The sequence below is a fragment of the Erpetoichthys calabaricus genome, chromosome 7 (assembly GCF_900747795.2).
Source record: "Erpetoichthys calabaricus chromosome 7, fErpCal1.3, whole genome shotgun sequence".
Taxonomy (NCBI): domain Eukaryota; kingdom Metazoa; phylum Chordata; class Cladistia; order Polypteriformes; family Polypteridae; genus Erpetoichthys; species Erpetoichthys calabaricus.
In genome coordinates this window covers 176,578,199-176,594,678 of record NC_041400.2, presented here as the reverse complement: position 1 = coordinate 176,594,678, position 16,480 = coordinate 176,578,199, and the positions used below count along the sequence as shown (strand labels likewise).

Genomic DNA, 16,480 nt, shown 5'->3' with positions numbered 1-16,480 from the left:
TGCAGTGGGTTCTCTATTCAGCTAAAGCAAGTTAATCGTTCTCATTGTTATGCATGCGCTGCAGCCCGTCCCCATTTAGCTACAGTCCCTTTCCCATTATCTAACATTTCTGACCCCGTGGGGTTGCCCTGCCTTCTGTATTTACTTCCAAGAAACCCCTCTCTGGTTCAAAGTGTTCTAATCTATCTATTCTTTTTCCCCCCACCCGTCACATGGATACCCCTATGTTTCAAACTCACGAAGGAAATTATACATGTTTCAAATCTTATGGAACGACATGGGTAGGAGAATTACCATTTTCTTTCTGTTCTCAAACTTTTCAGGTTAACTTTTCTCTGAACACCGTTCTGTCTTCCTTTCCTCTCTCCCAAACCACTCCTAGATCAGATATTTGGTGGATGTGTCGTAGGTCCAAATTATTTGCCACCTTTCCCCCTAATTGGTCTGGTACCTGTGCTCCAATCCAATTAGTTATGCCTTTTAGACTTCTATCCTTACCTCCCTCTCCTTACATGGCCCTGGAGTATACATAGATGCTATTGGAGTCCCTAGGGGTGTCCCAGACAGATTTAAAGCTAGGGATCAGGTCGCAGCCGGTTTTGAATCTATCATACCCCAAATTACTATTAATAAGAATGTAGACTGGATTAATTACCTTTATTATAACCAACAACGTTTCCTTAACTTCACCAAAGACGCTATTGAAGGCATACATGAACAGCTTGATCGTACTTCTCTGATGACTTGGCAAAATCGTCTAGCCTTGGACATGTTACTTGCCGAAAAGGGAGGTGTCTGTGCTATGTTTGGTGATGCTTGTTGTAAATAATACCGCGCCAGATGGATCAATAACTCGTGCATTGGCAGGCCTCACTGCTCTCTCTAAAGAACTTTCCACTAATTCTGGCATTACAAATCCCTGGGATCAGTGGTTTGCATCCTCCTTCGGATCCTGGGGACAATGGATAAGATCTGTTTTTATTTCTTTGGTTGTGACATTTTGTCTCCTCCTCCTGGTTGGTTGTTGTATTATCCCTTTGTTTCACTATATAATATCTAAGTACTTTACCGCCTCTATGGAAAGGGCATATGTGCTACATGATGAGCGCATGTCTCGTATAGCTTCTTCCATTTTCTCTCCCCTTTCCCTTTCATCAACCATTTCAAAATAGAATTTATAGGCCCACATCATTTTTGTTCAAAAAGGGAGGAGTGTGAAAACATAAAAAGATGTAATTGAACAAAATGTATGTGTGTATAGAAAATAGGACAGAATGATGAAACTTGTTTGTGTTTTGCGTACGTGACAAAAAGCATGTATACTTTCTGGAAGTTTCTTTTGATGATGTGTGTGACAAGAAAATATACCTTTAGGGTAATGACTTTACAAAAACTGGAAAAGTACAATGAGTCAGGATGCTATTTTTTGCTTACATGGTCAACGATCAGGAGATTAGAAAGGTATAAAAGAACAAGGACATCTGCGCTCGAGGCAGATGAAGCGCGGTGTCCTGGGACTGTGTTTCTCTGACATTTTACCCTTGCTTGGTATGTATTAATAAAAGGTTTTGACTAATTTTAATTTTCTTCTCTGTCTTCAGTCACAAAAAGTGTCCACAAGGCAAACAATATTAATATAAACACAGAACAAATTAAAAGCTCTCACTCCCCTTCCTCACTAGTTAACTGGTGTGATAAATGTAATAAATCGTGAGAGATTTCAGAAAGTTGTATATATTTAACGAACAATTAACTAGGCCATTATTGTTATGTTTCGGTGTTACCATCGGAGAGGCTCGTTTAGCATGAATACAGTGAGTAAGAACTCGTGCAACAGTTTCCACTGCCACACAGTGGAATTGCAAGCTTCCCATGATAAAGGAAGAAAAGCAGCCACTAACAAGTAAAGCCAATGTCACATTACAAGACTTTTAGACAAAGGGGATGTCTGACTTGACAACTGCAGCTGTTGATCTTGTTGTAGGAGCATGTTGATTTACATGACTTGCCTTTCCAGCAGAGTTTTGCACTTCCAATATGGACAGGCCTGAAGTGCTGGTGTGCATGTGAATGGTTTACAGGTACTGTAACCGCCGAAGCGTACGGTGAGATCAAGCACGGGTAAAACGCGTGTCAAAAGAAATCTCTCAGTCCAAAAGTTCGTTTTAAAATTATTTAGTGAAAGTTAAAAGCAAATAATTCACACAAGAATAAAGGAAAAAATAGTTACACACGTAGAATAAAAGGCAAAAAAAGGAAAATGTATCTTCTCTATTAGGGGTGGGCGGTATGACCAAAATTCTATATCACGGTATTTTTCTAAATTATCCCGGTTTCACGGTATTAGACGGTATTTTTTTCTCCATGCATGAGTGGATGTTAACCACATTTTCCACTGCAATTACTGGCTAAGAATAACCTATTCCACTGTCAAGAGTATTGTACATTGTACAAAAAAAAAACATTTTAATGTGCACACAAGTATTAATACAGTTTTGCATTGCCTCATAAAGTGATAGTTTTCAAGGGGGTGGCACTAATGGAGAAGGTATCACATTGCATGACAGATGCAGTCAAAATATAGAACCTTTTTATTGAACAAATTTTGCAAAATCAAACTATAATTTTGACAACATATTTTCAACCATACAAAGAGGCATTTAGACTTAGTAAAATATCCAGAAGTGCTTGTCAAAAATTGTATTGCACCGAATATGTCTTAGAAAAGGAATAAATAGTAAATATTTTTTGTAAACCAACTACACTTTCTGTTAATGTTAAAAATCTCTGTCCACTGACACGTTAAAGTGACTTTTTAAACAACTTTATCATCATTAAACTGCATAATATTTAAACTAATAAATAATAACAATAAAATAAATAATAGTATTATTACTGATAGTTGCACTATTACTTCAAGACTTCAAGCCCAGGTGCATTACACAGTATTCACCAAATTAAAATAAAATACAACAAGTGCAACTTGGTGATGACATCTTTACCAGCTGAACCATCATTTAGGCAAACTGCATTAATATGGACCTTGCTTCAAGCTAAGCTATACTGGGAAGAAAAAAACAAACTATATGTCGAGAACAAAGTCAACATTTCCACTTTAATCTCCACATAAACGGCGAGAATAAAGTCGACATTTCCACTTTATTCTCGCCGTTTATGTTGAGATTAAAGTCGACATTTCCACTTTATTCTCATAGTTTGCTTCATAATTAAAGTAGAATGTCGTAAACTAAACTTCTTCCTAAAATCAATGTTTAATCAATTACTTAATTTACCCCGTCATAAATTAATGCAGCACATTAAATGCTTTGTGTTACGTTCCCCGACCCAGTGGTTAATCACTACGCTTCTTAAGCGATCACCATACAGAATCCATTCACTTCATGATATTCCTGCTTTCTGAAAATTTAGAATGCTAAGATAAATACTTGATATCATTTTCATGATGAAATGCATTAAAGCAGGTATTACACATGCACGGTAGTGAGGCGGTAGTGCTGCTCCCTCGCAGTAAGGGGTCCCCAGGTGTATGTTCAGTGTAGAGAACTTTATGGCAGGTGTGACGAGGCTCCAAAAAACTGGATGTATGAATAGCTATCGCATAGGTTTAACTTAAATATTGTGTAAATGTTGGGTTTGTGATCTGCTGGTCAGAGACACGAACACAGAATTCAATGCATGTTCTTCTGAGCGGGCTATCTTTATTGCATGCATGCTGTCTCTATCTGACGTAGGCTACCAAAACCCCAGTTCCTATCCTTCCTTTTTCTTTCACCACATAACCACATAACCAATCACCACACGATAAACGTCTTTGTGAAATTAAAACTAGTTATAAATTTAGCCCACGGACTGTTCAGAACTTTAAAAATATCTTCGTTATACATGTTTAATTATGCCATCCATTCAGAGTTGCGCCCATCTCTGAACGAATCACTTAACACAAAGCATTTAATGTGCTATATAACTTATGACGGGGTTTGAGAAAATCTAGTAAATTAAATATTCATTTTATGATGTTTAGTTTACGATGTTCTACTTTAATGACAAATTACGAGAATAAAGTCAAAAGAATATATTCTCGTCATAAGCGTCAAGATTAAAGTGGAAATGTCGAGAATAAAGTCAAAATGTCGTCACACTATTACACAGTACCCAGGTACATTACACTGTATTGAAAACAAATAAAACAAGTACAACTTGGCTTGCAGTATTATCCAGTAGTATAGAAACAGTATTTACACATCTGACCTTTTAAAACTAAAGCATCTCCAGGCGACAGATGTGACTGCTTTTTTTCGGCTCTCTGTCCATTTTCACCGCGTGGCATACCTATGCTACCGCCCACTATTTGGTGGTGTAGCAGTGAAAAAGAGCCCTAGTGCAACAAATCTGTGTTTAGCGGTGTAGCAGTGAAAAAGGTCCCCACTTGAACAGTTTCCCACTGCACCACGTTTCGAACGTCGTTTAGGCAATTTAAACCGGTGTTGCGGTATAAGAAAAATCCATATCATAAAAAAATAAAAAATGGTTTTCGGTATGAACCGGTATACTGCCCAGCACTATTCTCTATACTTAGCTTTTCTTGAGAAACTTTAGTTATTTCTGTACTTAAAAGTTCTTTACTTCTTCTTCTGTACACCTTAAGCGTACGGTACAGTACTTAAATAAGCACTGTTTTCTTAGAGTTGTTTCATACACTCAAAAGGCCCGTAGTCCCACAGGCACGGTTTAAAACCGTATGCCTTCTACACCTTACACACTATCTATCTATCTAACTGAAGAATAATGTTTACTCAAAGCTGTTAGAAATGGCAAGAATATACCAATTCAATTCTACTTATGGGGGTTATAGGAACCTCCCATAGATTAATCAATACTTTAGTAGATGACAATGCGTAGTCTTATATAACTAGGAAAATGGCTCTTACAGGTACAATGAATTCAGCCACAATCGTGTCCCCCTTTTTCCATTCTACCATGGTATGTTAAACATGACACATCAGAAAAATGAGCATCTCTACTGTTTCTACAGTCCAAAGCATTCATGTTCCTTGTACCTTGTTGCAACATTATATGTGTACTGTGTACTAAAGTTCCGGGTGGGTGCTAATTGGTTTTCAGTTGTAATCCACACAGAGATTCTCCCTAGGACCTGAGACAAAATCAAACCTCTCAAAGACTCATCGCAAAGTTGTTAAAAATTAAACTGGACATTCCAAGCAGCTTGTTGGGTGTCTATCACCATGACAGTCATATTTATTTCCTGATCCAAACTGTTAACCTAAATATAGAAATACTGAATATTGCAGTTTGTATTTTCTAGTTTAGATTTCTTCTTATGTGTCTATAGTACTATGAATTCTTATCTGCGTCTCATGGGACAATTGCATAATACCAGCAACAGACAGTGAAAGCAAACATCATAGATTAACATCAGACGATAACACTGATCAGGTACACTCAAGCAGTTATCAATGTGAACAGCTGATGAGCATCCTTGCAAGCTGTGAATAAATATTATCTCCGAATGCAGTGGTACAAGTGCTCATGGTCTTGAATACTGGAGAGAGACAGATGAATGTGCAGGATGGCTGAGGACTTTAAGAGTACTGTTTGCCATGCTTCAGAAAGTAATATTCTGTGCTGACTTCACCACACACGTAGGGGTTTGTGGTGACACTAAGGGAATTGCTTATTTTATGATGGGGATTCCAGGAACAAACCCAGCATGCCCACACTCACTGACAGAGACAGTTATTGGTCAAATTAATTGATAATTAATAATGAAATATATATATATATATATATATATATATAAAAAAAGCACGAAATATAACAAAAAACCTTTATTCAAAAGGCTCTCCCCAAATACCCAACAGCACTTATAAAACAGCTCAACAACAGTAAACACTGAACAATAAACACTAATGAAAATGTCCAAAACATGATCCAACATAGCAGAGACAGTTGACAATGGATGGCGAGTGGAAAATTCTGTTAACGGTTTGCTGTAAGCAATGTAAAGTTTGTACTGCCAGTTTCCTGATGCGGTGTGGGACGAGGCGATTAGAAACACTCCCTCTGAAGAAGACATGACAAATCTGTACAAACTCACACAAACAGGCAGGAACAAGACAGACCATACATCCAGACAGGAACATTAATCCCGGATAAAAAACTGGTAATCCAAATGTGTGAAACAGTGTTTTAACAGACAGATGAACGATTGCCATCCATTGGTGTCTTGCCTGTTCTCTTTTTAAGGGCTCACTGGCGCTCACCAAAACTGTCCAATTGCATCATGCTTGCTGGGACCATACTACTTTTTTTGTTTTGTTTTTTTTTTTAACACAGAGCTGCTATACACTGAATGTTATGTATGTAGTGAGGAAGGACGACACAAAAACCTGTATGGGTTGGTGAGTATGGACAATAAAATTCAGGCTTCCCTCAAGCATCCATGAGAACTGAGTGCCACAAAGCCATAAGGCAAACTACACAAGCAGGAATAGAAGAATATACCAGTACTTATTTTTTGAGCTCACTGACCGACCAAACACATATATTTTTTGCACATTGGAGAAAAAAAGCAGTATTGGCACACATCTTATGTGGGTGTGTTTTAGAAAAGTTTAAATTCAAGTTTATTGCCAAGTACAGTGACATTTTTACTTCCATGTCTTCTTAGAACAGCAACAGTAACACCAACAAAGACAAAAAAAATCAACTTGCACAATGCACATTTGCTATTATATGTTAAAATTATACATATGTACATATATGCACATGCAAAGAGTGCTTTTGTTAAAATAATTCTTATTTTGATTGGTGGTTCAAGTAACCTTACAATATGTGGACTGAAGCTCCATGAATCTACTGATGTGAGTGCCACTGGTGTTGTTCCATTTGCCAAAAGGAAGGAGTCAAAAAAGCGACTGCACAGGATGGCTGTGGTATTTATTAATACTGCTTGCCTTTTATAAGAAGACAGTTAGGATGTGGTAATATTCTGGGCTGTCTTCATCACCCACTGCAAGGCTTTATAGGCTTACAGGGTCATTACTGTCACATGTACAGAGAACAGTGAAATTCTTACTAGCATGTCTGTAACACATTGTTACACAGTAGCACAATGATTAGGGAGTATAACACACATCAAAACTTCTGATCTTTTCTGTTAATGTACCTAATAAGCAGTAATACTAACAACTGCACCTGCTAATCTTTTTCTATAATGAACGACACTAGAGTAATACATCAAATGTACTTCACTTTGTGATAAACTCTCGATGCATTTATGGTTATAATTAAAAACTGAATAGTGATCAACAACTATTTTATAACTCTGAAAATGAGTATCAAACCTTTAAAAATACATTTTTCTCAGGTTACTATCTTTACTTACTCGGACTCTAAATCATCTACTGTTACATTTAATTTCTTCTGTATTATGTTCCTGTACTGCAATCGTGGTAGTTGTGGAAAATTATAAATGAAAAATGTAAAATTTGAAAAATAAGCATGCATCGAAATATCACTTCATGGATTTTCAGTTGTTGTTAACCTCTACATTTACCTATTTTGTTTATCGGTTTTCTGTGCCACCATCATCTGATCAACATATTGTGCAGCTGCCTGTGATGTTGGAATGAATCTGGACACTCCAACGGTCTATGAGACCCATTGCCTCAAAACTCCAAGGACGAAGCTTAAAAAAAAAAACAAAAAAAAAAACAAGGAACTATCCATCTATCCATATCCAACCTGCTTAAGCACATTTATGTTAGACAGAATGTCCAATGTGGGCTGTGGTGGTCTTCTGGCCTTGGAACCTTTGCAGATTTTGTTTTTCTCTCCAGCATGTTTTCATTCTGTAGACCTCTGATAATAATTATAACACCACGTCACATCACTTGCAGAAATTCTCAGAAGATTCTGCACTTATGGGTTGTATTGATAAGGGAGATGAGACAGAGAAGAGGAGTCAGGTGGATAACTTTGTTTCTTGGTGTGAAAGAACTGTCTGCAACGTAACAGCAGCAAAACCAAGAAACAGATTATTGACTTTCCCTGTACCAATGAGCCCCGCTGCTTGGGCACTATTCAGGGAGTGACTGGGAAGGTGGTGCTGCTACAAGAACTCTGGGTATTTGTTATATCAATGATAGGCTGGTCTGGTCATAAAGAACAACCTTTTTTTTAGGAGACTGCCCTTCTGTAGGTGTGGGTAATGACAGCCTTAGCATGTCCTACATCTGTGATGGCCAGTGTGATTTCCTACACTGTAGTGTAGCCCACCGCATTAACAAGCTAACTGAAAATGCATGCTCAGTTATGGGATGCACGCTTGACACCCTGGAGGTAGCAGCTGAGGACAGAATGAAGACAAAACTAAGTGCCACTATGAACAATGCTGCACATCCTCTCTCTGTCACACCGAGTATTTTCAGACAACGAATCATTCTGCATCAGTGTGTTCATAAACTGGGATTCCTTGAAACCAACGGAAATACGCCTTTATAATTCATGCCTCGCTCGCTACTGTAACGAATCAATCTTTTTTTTTTTCTTTTTAGTCATTTTGGTGTACACATTTATTCATTGGTCTTCTGTAAAAAGTTAAGCTTCTCCCCGGGAACAAAGAAAGTTAAAACTATCTACCTATTGGTTACAGCTAGCCAGACTCCACTGTGCACAAGTAAACGTTTGTGAGAACTGATGGAAACACCTGAGAGAAGCCTAAGCGTTGTGAGACGTCTTGCCATGACGCCGACATGTCCTGTGCACAATTTCGCTAGTTCTCCTTACCATTTTCTCTCACAATGATGGCGTATCTTACTGGTCTATTTGCACCATACTTTAATATGACAGCCGTGAAAAAACGTGCGAATTCCACAAGAAACGCCGATCTTAGCCTGAAAGAATACCCGTTATGAAGTGGCAACACAACCTGACATATTCCAACTTGGAAAATTGACATTAACATATGAACACCCGGTGCTGCATCAAGTCAACCTGGAAGAATCTAATATTACTACAAAAATGAACTTCCCTTATAGCAAGTACTGAATCATTACTAGAACCGCGTTAACGCCTAATATTTAACAAACCATATAAGAGATTTACCCTATTACATTAGGAAAATGAACTACTCAAAACACAAGACGGCACACTAAGGCCTTGGTACTAGCTAGCGTTGCCTAAACCCAAAGTCAACTTACAGCTGTCAGGACTCGAAAATCATCCCTCGAAAGGTAGCGCAGGATCACAACATTTAATTTCCCCATTGCTATAATCCTCTTCACTCAAAAACGTGTTGATTTCCAAAAAGAAAAACAGACTCCAGTCCAGAACACCCCAACAGCAAAACTTCCTCCAGTACACACGTGCGAGGCCACAGCCCCTTCCCTCTACGTCAGCGGTGAAAGGTCGAAAAAGGTCCTTACAGATAAAGATTTCTCTTTCTGGATTATCGATAAAAAAATTATAGTAGTTTTCTTAATCAACAAACATCACACTTGTAAATTAATACATTTTTATTTTTATAGAGTAGGTACACGCCACACTTAAATCAATATATTTTTTTAATATTTACTTTTTATACACCTTCTAGGTTTCGCTGCCTAGGTGAAGCGTCAGTGTAGATGCTTTAATTTGATAGGAAGCTGAAGGAGCAGACAAGCAACTACTGGGGATTTTCTTCCAACTGTCAGCTAACGCATGTAAAGCTCACTGCACACCTGCAGAACGGAACAATGTCCTCCGGTGGTCCAAGTGGCGACTCCAGATCGGTAAGGGAATTTGGTCATTACGACTTGACAACCGTAAGGCATCACAAAATTTTGACGAATGACATGAATTGAGCTCTCCGCACTTGTAGACGTAACGGCTGGAAAGTTACCGACATAGCGTTCAGTAGTATACAGACTTCCTGTACCCTGCTTGAAAAGTAAAACCACCTTTTAATACGTACAAACGATTGAATATAGCCGATGAGAAAATATTTGTTATTGTGTATTTATACATTCCACTAATTTTCTAAGGCTTGGGTAAGAGCCTATTGCAGTAGTCAATGGCTATTAATTAAGGGTCAGATTATGGAAATGATACCAGTCAAGTGGCCATAGTTTTGTTTTTTTTCTCACGGCGCCAATAAAAAAAAACCACTTTAATTATTTTAGTTAGTTTTGTAATTGCAAAAAAGTTAAAATTATTAGAGGTTCCAGAAAGAGATTGTGGTTCCAAAACTATTTTGTACCTTAAATCTCAATGTTTTATCATTTTCTCATATTCAAGTAGCAAACAAGAAACGTGCAAAAAATTCACCTTGTCCTTTGTATCACACATCTGTAAACTGTCAGTTTACGTTGAGTAATACACGATCGGCATGCGTAGTGTAAGAATAACAGGCTTGGATCCACAAAGAGTGTTGGGGAACCAGAGGGACCCGTTTAATCCTGGGAATACAGTACAATAGTTGGAGAAAAAAAGTGGCCAAAATAAACAACACACAGGTGTGTTAAAATAATGAAAACAAAGAAATGCTTCTGAGTGGTCCATCTCAGTCATTGTTAGTCTTCAAACTGAGTGCCTCCATCTGGTCCCTGGTTGTTTTATGGAGCTCATTCCTAGAAGAGACATGTCCTAATGACATGGCCCCAGAAGTGACACCAATTGTCTTCTGGACTACGTTCTCCTTAACTGTGGATAGAAAGATATGTTGCGTTAACAAGGGTGCCTCATCTTGACAAGGGGTGGTATTGCTTACCTGCTTAGAGCCTTAAGGATGCCTCCTAGACATGTGTGCCTGACAGTGTATATACAGTATATATATATATATAATGCAAAGTTGACTCATCCCTCAATTATTTCCTCAGTCATCAACAAAAACACTAGTTTTAACTAAAATTTGGCAGGATGATACATCTAGGGCAGGGGTGGTGAACTCCAGGCCTTGAGTGCTGCAGTGGCTGCAGGTTTTCATTCTTACCATCTTCTTAATCAGTGACCAGTTTTTGCTGCTGATTACTTCTTTTAAATAACTTGACTCAAGCCCCATAGTTGTTTCTTTTTCTTTAATTAGCAGCCAAACAATAATGAGACACAAAACAAGCCACCACATGACCAGCTCCCCTGTGCCCATTACACAATATCTGAAATTAAAGAGAGGTGATGGTCTTGGTAAGGCTGATCTCTCAGGTCACCAAAACATTTTGACGGTGCTCTTAGAAAGAACAGAAAAACAACAGTTTTCGAAATGTGTGCTGTGGCAGAATAAGAGCAGCAACAAGCCATGGAATTAAATAACGGGTTTAATTAACAGCAAGAATTGGCTTCTCATTAAGAAAGTGATTGGAGTGAAATTGGTTGGAGTTTGAAGCCCCAGTTTAGCTGGTCATCTGTTAGCTTGTTTCACATCTCATTCCTGCTTGCCTGTCATTTAATGAAGAAAGGAATCAATTCAGAGGGATGAACTCTTCTAACAGGGCCATTAAAGTGATGGGGAAAAAGTTAATTAGCAGTGAAAACTGGTTACTGATTAGGAAAAGGGTTAGAATGAAAACCTGTAGTCACTGCGGCACTCCAGGCCTGGAGTTTGCCACCCCTGATCTAGGGCATTAGGTAACCGTTAAGAAAGAACATTTCAATATATCAATATTTTGGGGTAAACCTCTTCATCAGACAAAATATCCCAAAAGCTCAAAAATGCTTTGACTGATTTAATTGAAATTTGGTGATGTTATATAAAAACGAATATTTACTGATTCATGATTTTTTTTTTTTAATATACTAATGTTTGTCAGTAATAATGCTGTAGTGAGAGGGGTATTTTTAGGCAGCATGTCCTTTTTTTGCCTCAGCGGTGATCACACAGAGAAATGTAGTATGTAGTTCATGCAACTAAACACTGCAAGCAGATGTAAAGAAAATGGGACTGCTGGCAAGTGAAAAAGGGCAGTTTCCCTGCACAGAAAAAAGAAACAAGGTGGCAAGTTGCATGGAAAATGAGATGTATAGTGAACGAAGGAAAGTTAGGCAAAAAAAAGAAGTTGTGGGTAGCAAGTGGCCTCCTTGGGTACACACAGTACTCCCTGTTCTGATGGCATCTTCTGACTCCTCATGATACAAATTCAAGCTGGAATGGACTAGCAGTCACACTTATATACACGTACTTATATATTGCAGAGAACTGGGGTGTCCCCTTGGAGGTCAGACCGCAATGCACCGCTACTCCCCAGTCCACAAAGCAGAAACTGGGAAGTGACAATACAGCATGCCAGCCAACTTCATGGCCTAAGTACAACAAAAACCAGAGATGATGGCATGTCTTGGTCAGTTTGAATGCTTGGACAGCTCACTAAAGATGTTAACATAGAGGATGTGGACATTGTACATAGTTTACTGTATTATTTCTATTCATCTGTTCTTTTTTGTACAACACTTTGAGTTAATTCCATGGGCCATGTAAATATGCAGCCTATAAATGTCAATGCTGCGTGTAATAAGCTAAAGGAAACCACAATACACTGTATATTGCTTTTGATCTAAGCCCTCCAAAACTTTCTAATGGTACAAGATTAAAAATCAAACTGTTACAATGAATTCTGATTGGAGCTACCATTTTTACAGAATGTGCTACAGGGTGAAGTTATATTTATACCATTGAATTCCTATTGTTCCTACTAATTACCTGTATGAATTAAAAAGGAAAAGTTTCCTCTGAAATTATGTTTTGCAATAAGGGTTGAGCTACAGCAGGAATGTTTTACTCATTGGCAATTATATGTAGCATTTTCAAAAGTAACAAGCTGAGTGAACTAATATTAGCCTCTGGGGACAAAAAACAACAAAAAGAAAACAATTATATACAGAAAAATACTTATTTATTTGCATAGTACTTCTGATACATCCCATTAACACTTGGCTCTTTATCTGAGGCCCATTATCTTATGAAATTTCCCAGGCGAAGCCAAGTAACACAGGTAGTTACTAATTGAACACATATAAGTGCATAGTACAGTATCAGTATACAGTGGTGTGAAAAACTATTTGCCCCCCTTCCTGATTTCTTATTCTTTTGCATGTTTGTCACACAAAATGTTTCTGATCATCAAACACATTTAACCATTAGTCAAATATAACACAAGTAAACACAAAATGCAGTTTTTAAATGATGGTTTTTTATTATTTAGGGAGAAAAAAAACCCAAACCTACATGGCCCTGTGTGAAAAAGTAATTGCCCCCTTGTTAAAAAATAACCTAACTGTGGTGTATCACACCTGAGTTCAATTTCCGTAGCCACCCCCAGGCCTGATTACTGCCACACCTGTTTCAATCAAGAAATCACTTAAATAGGAGTTGCCTGACACAGAGAAGTAGACCAAAAGCACCTCAAAAGCTAGACATCATGCCCAGATCCCAAGAAATTCAGGAACAAATGAGAACAGAAGTAATTGAGATCTATCAGTCTGGTAAAGGTTATAAAGCCATTTCTAAAGCTTTGGGACTCCAGCGAACCACAGTGAGAGCCATTATCCACAAATGGCAAAAACATGGAACAGTGGTGAACCTTCCCAGGAGTGGCCGGCTGACCAAAATTACCCCAAGAGCGCAGAGACGACTCATCCGAGAGGTCACAAAAGACCCCAGGACAACGTCTAAAGAACTGCAGGCCTCACTTGCCTCAATTAAGGTCAGTGTTCACGACTCCACCATAAGAAAGAGACTGGGCAAAAACGGCCTGCATGGCAGATTTCCAAGACGCAAACCACTGTTAAGCAAAAAGAACATTAGGGCTCGTCTCAATTTTGCTAAGAAACATCTCAATGATTGCCAAGACTTTTGGGAAAATACCTTGTGGACTGATGAGTCAAAAGTTGAACTTTTTGGAAGGCAAATGTCCCGTTACATCTGGCGTAAAAGGAACACAGCATTTCAGAAAAAGAACATCATACCAACAGTAAAATATGGTGGTGGTAGTGTGATGGTCTGGGGTTGTTTTGCTGCTTCAGAACCTGGAAGGCTTGCTGTGATAGATGGAACCATGTATTCTACTGTCTACCAAAAAATCCTGAAGGAGAATGTCCGGCCATCTGTTCGTCAACTCAAGCTGAAGCGATCTTGGGTGCTGCAACAGGACAATGACCCAAAACACACCAGCAAATCCACCTCTGAATGGCTGAAGAAAAACAAAATGAAGACTTTGGAGTGGCCTAGTCAAAGTCCTGACCTGAATCCAATTGAGATGCTATGGCATGACCTTAAAAAGGTGGTTCATGCTAGAAAACCCTCAAATAAAGCTGAATTACAACAATTTTGCAAAGATGAGTGGGCCAAAATTCCTCCAGAGCGCTGTAAAAGACTCATTGCAAGTTATTGCAAACGCTTGATTGCAGTTATTGCTGCTAAGGGTGGCCCAACCAGTTATTAGGTTCAGGGGGCAATTACTTTTTCACACAGGGCCATGTAGGTTTGGATTTTTTTTCTCCCTAAATAATAAAAACCACCATTTACAAACTGCATTTTGTGTTTACTTGTGTTATATTTGACTAATGGTTAAATGTGTTTGATGATCAGAAACATTTTGTGTGACAAACATGCAAAAGAATAAGAAATCAGGAAGGGGGCAAATAGTTTTTCACACCACTGTAATTGCATGTATGACATTTATTTCCATTGAAAAACTCACCCTTAACAAATTTCCAACTCTGTCTTTGTTGTCATTGAACTCATTTTAAAGTACCAGCCTTGATTCACTCTGTATTCATTCTTTTCATAATTTTAAATACTTAAGTAGCCTCTTAATCTGAAATGTTTCCACTCCTTTAATCTTTTCTTATAACTCATACCCTGCAGTCCCAGAATCAGCCTAGCTGCTCTTCTCTGGACTTTTTCTAGCACTGTGATCTTTTTTTTTTATAACTTGTAGACCAAAACTGTAGATAATACTCCAGATGAGGCCTCACTAGTGCTTTAATAAGCTTAAGTATAACCTCATTTTACTTGTTTTCTACAATTTGTGCCATATAATGTAGCATTTGAGCACTGTCTGGAAGTTGATAGTGATGGACCCACTATGACTCCTAAGTCCTTCTCATTAGATAGATAGATAGATAGATAGATAGATATTTTATTAATCCCAAGAGATAATTCACAAACTCCAGCAGCAGCATACTGATACAAAAAAAAAAAAAAACAATATTAAAGAGTAATAAAAATGTAGGTAAAAATAGACAACAACTTTGTATAATGTTAACGTTTACCCCCCCGGGTGGAATTGAAGAGTCGCATAGTCAGTCTGTCAGAGGAGCAGGACATTGACAGCAGTCTGTCGCTGAAGCTGCTCCTTTGTCTGGAGATTATACTGTTTAGTTGATGCAGTGGATTCTCCATGATTGATAGGAGCCTGCTGAGTGCCCATCGCTCTGCCATGGATGTCAAGCTGTCCAGCTCCATGCCTACAATAGAGCCTGCTTTCCTCACCAGTTTGTTCAGGCGTGAGGCGTCCTTCTTCTTTATGCTGCCTCCCCAGCACACCACTGCGTAGAAGAGGGCGCTCGCCCCAACCGTCTGATAGAACATCTGTAGCATCTTATTGCAGATGTTGAAGGACGCCAGTCTTCTAAGGAAGTATAGCCGGCTCTGTCCTCTCTTGCACAGAGAATCAGTATTGGCAGTCCAGTCCAATTTATCATCCAGGTGCACTCCCAAGTATTTATAGGTCTGTACCCTCTGCACACAGTCATCTCTGATGATCATGGGGTCCAGGAGGGGTCTGGGCCTCCTAAAATCACACCACCAGCTCCTTGGTTTTGCTGGTGTTCATGTGTAGGTGGTTTGAGTCACACCATTTAACAAAGTCCTTGATGAGGTTCCTAGATAGATAGATAGATAGATAGATAGATACTTTATTAATCCCAATGGGAAATTCCTATACTCCTCCTCCTGCCCACTCCTGATGCAGCCCATGATAGCAGTGTCGTCAGCGAACTTTTGCACGTGCAGGACTCCAAGTTGTATTGGAAGTCCAATGTATATAGGCTGAACAGGACTGGAGAAAGTACAGTCCCCTGCGGCGCTCCTGTGTTGCTGACCACAATGTCAGACCTGCAGTTCCTGAGAAGCACATACTGAGGTCTGTTTGTAAGGTAGTCCACGATCCATGCTACCAGGTATGAATCTACTCCCATCTCTGTCAGCTTGTCCCTAAGGAGCAGAGGTTGGATGGTGTTGAAGGCGCTAGAGAAGTCTAGAAACATAATTCTTACAGACACCACTGCCTCTGTCCAAGTGGGAGAGTGATCGGTGTAGCATATAGATGATTAGCAGAAATTTGAGATCCTCTCATTTTGTATTCAAATGAAACATGTTTACTTCCTACATGTAGTACTTTACATTTATATGCCATAGCAGGCTCTGGTGTGAATAGCTCTCTAGAAAAGTTCTCTAAAAGTTCAT

General features: G+C 38.8%; 2 protein-coding genes across 2 annotated transcripts in view; one reads left to right on the top strand and one right to left on the bottom strand.

Annotated features, from left to right (window-relative positions):
• The window catches only part of riok2 (RIO kinase 2 (yeast)), a 47,036-nt gene extending 37,611 nt beyond the window's left edge, over positions 1-9,425 (bottom strand). Inside the window, exon 1 of the mRNA XM_028805744.2 lies at positions 9,243-9,425. Within this exon, the coding sequence (XP_028661577.1) occupies positions 9,243-9,308 (66 nt within the window). The 5' untranslated portion in view covers positions 9,309-9,425. The remainder of the gene's footprint in view (positions 1-9,242) is intronic.
• A 249-nt stretch (positions 9,426-9,674) lies between these two features.
• The window catches only part of LOC114654898 (uncharacterized), a 352,238-nt gene continuing 345,432 nt past the window's right edge, over positions 9,675-16,480 (top strand). Inside the window, exon 1 of the mRNA XM_028805743.2 lies at positions 9,675-9,812. Coding sequence (XP_028661576.1) covers positions 9,777-9,812 — 36 coding nt within the window. The 5' untranslated portion in view covers positions 9,675-9,776. The remainder of the gene's footprint in view (positions 9,813-16,480) is intronic.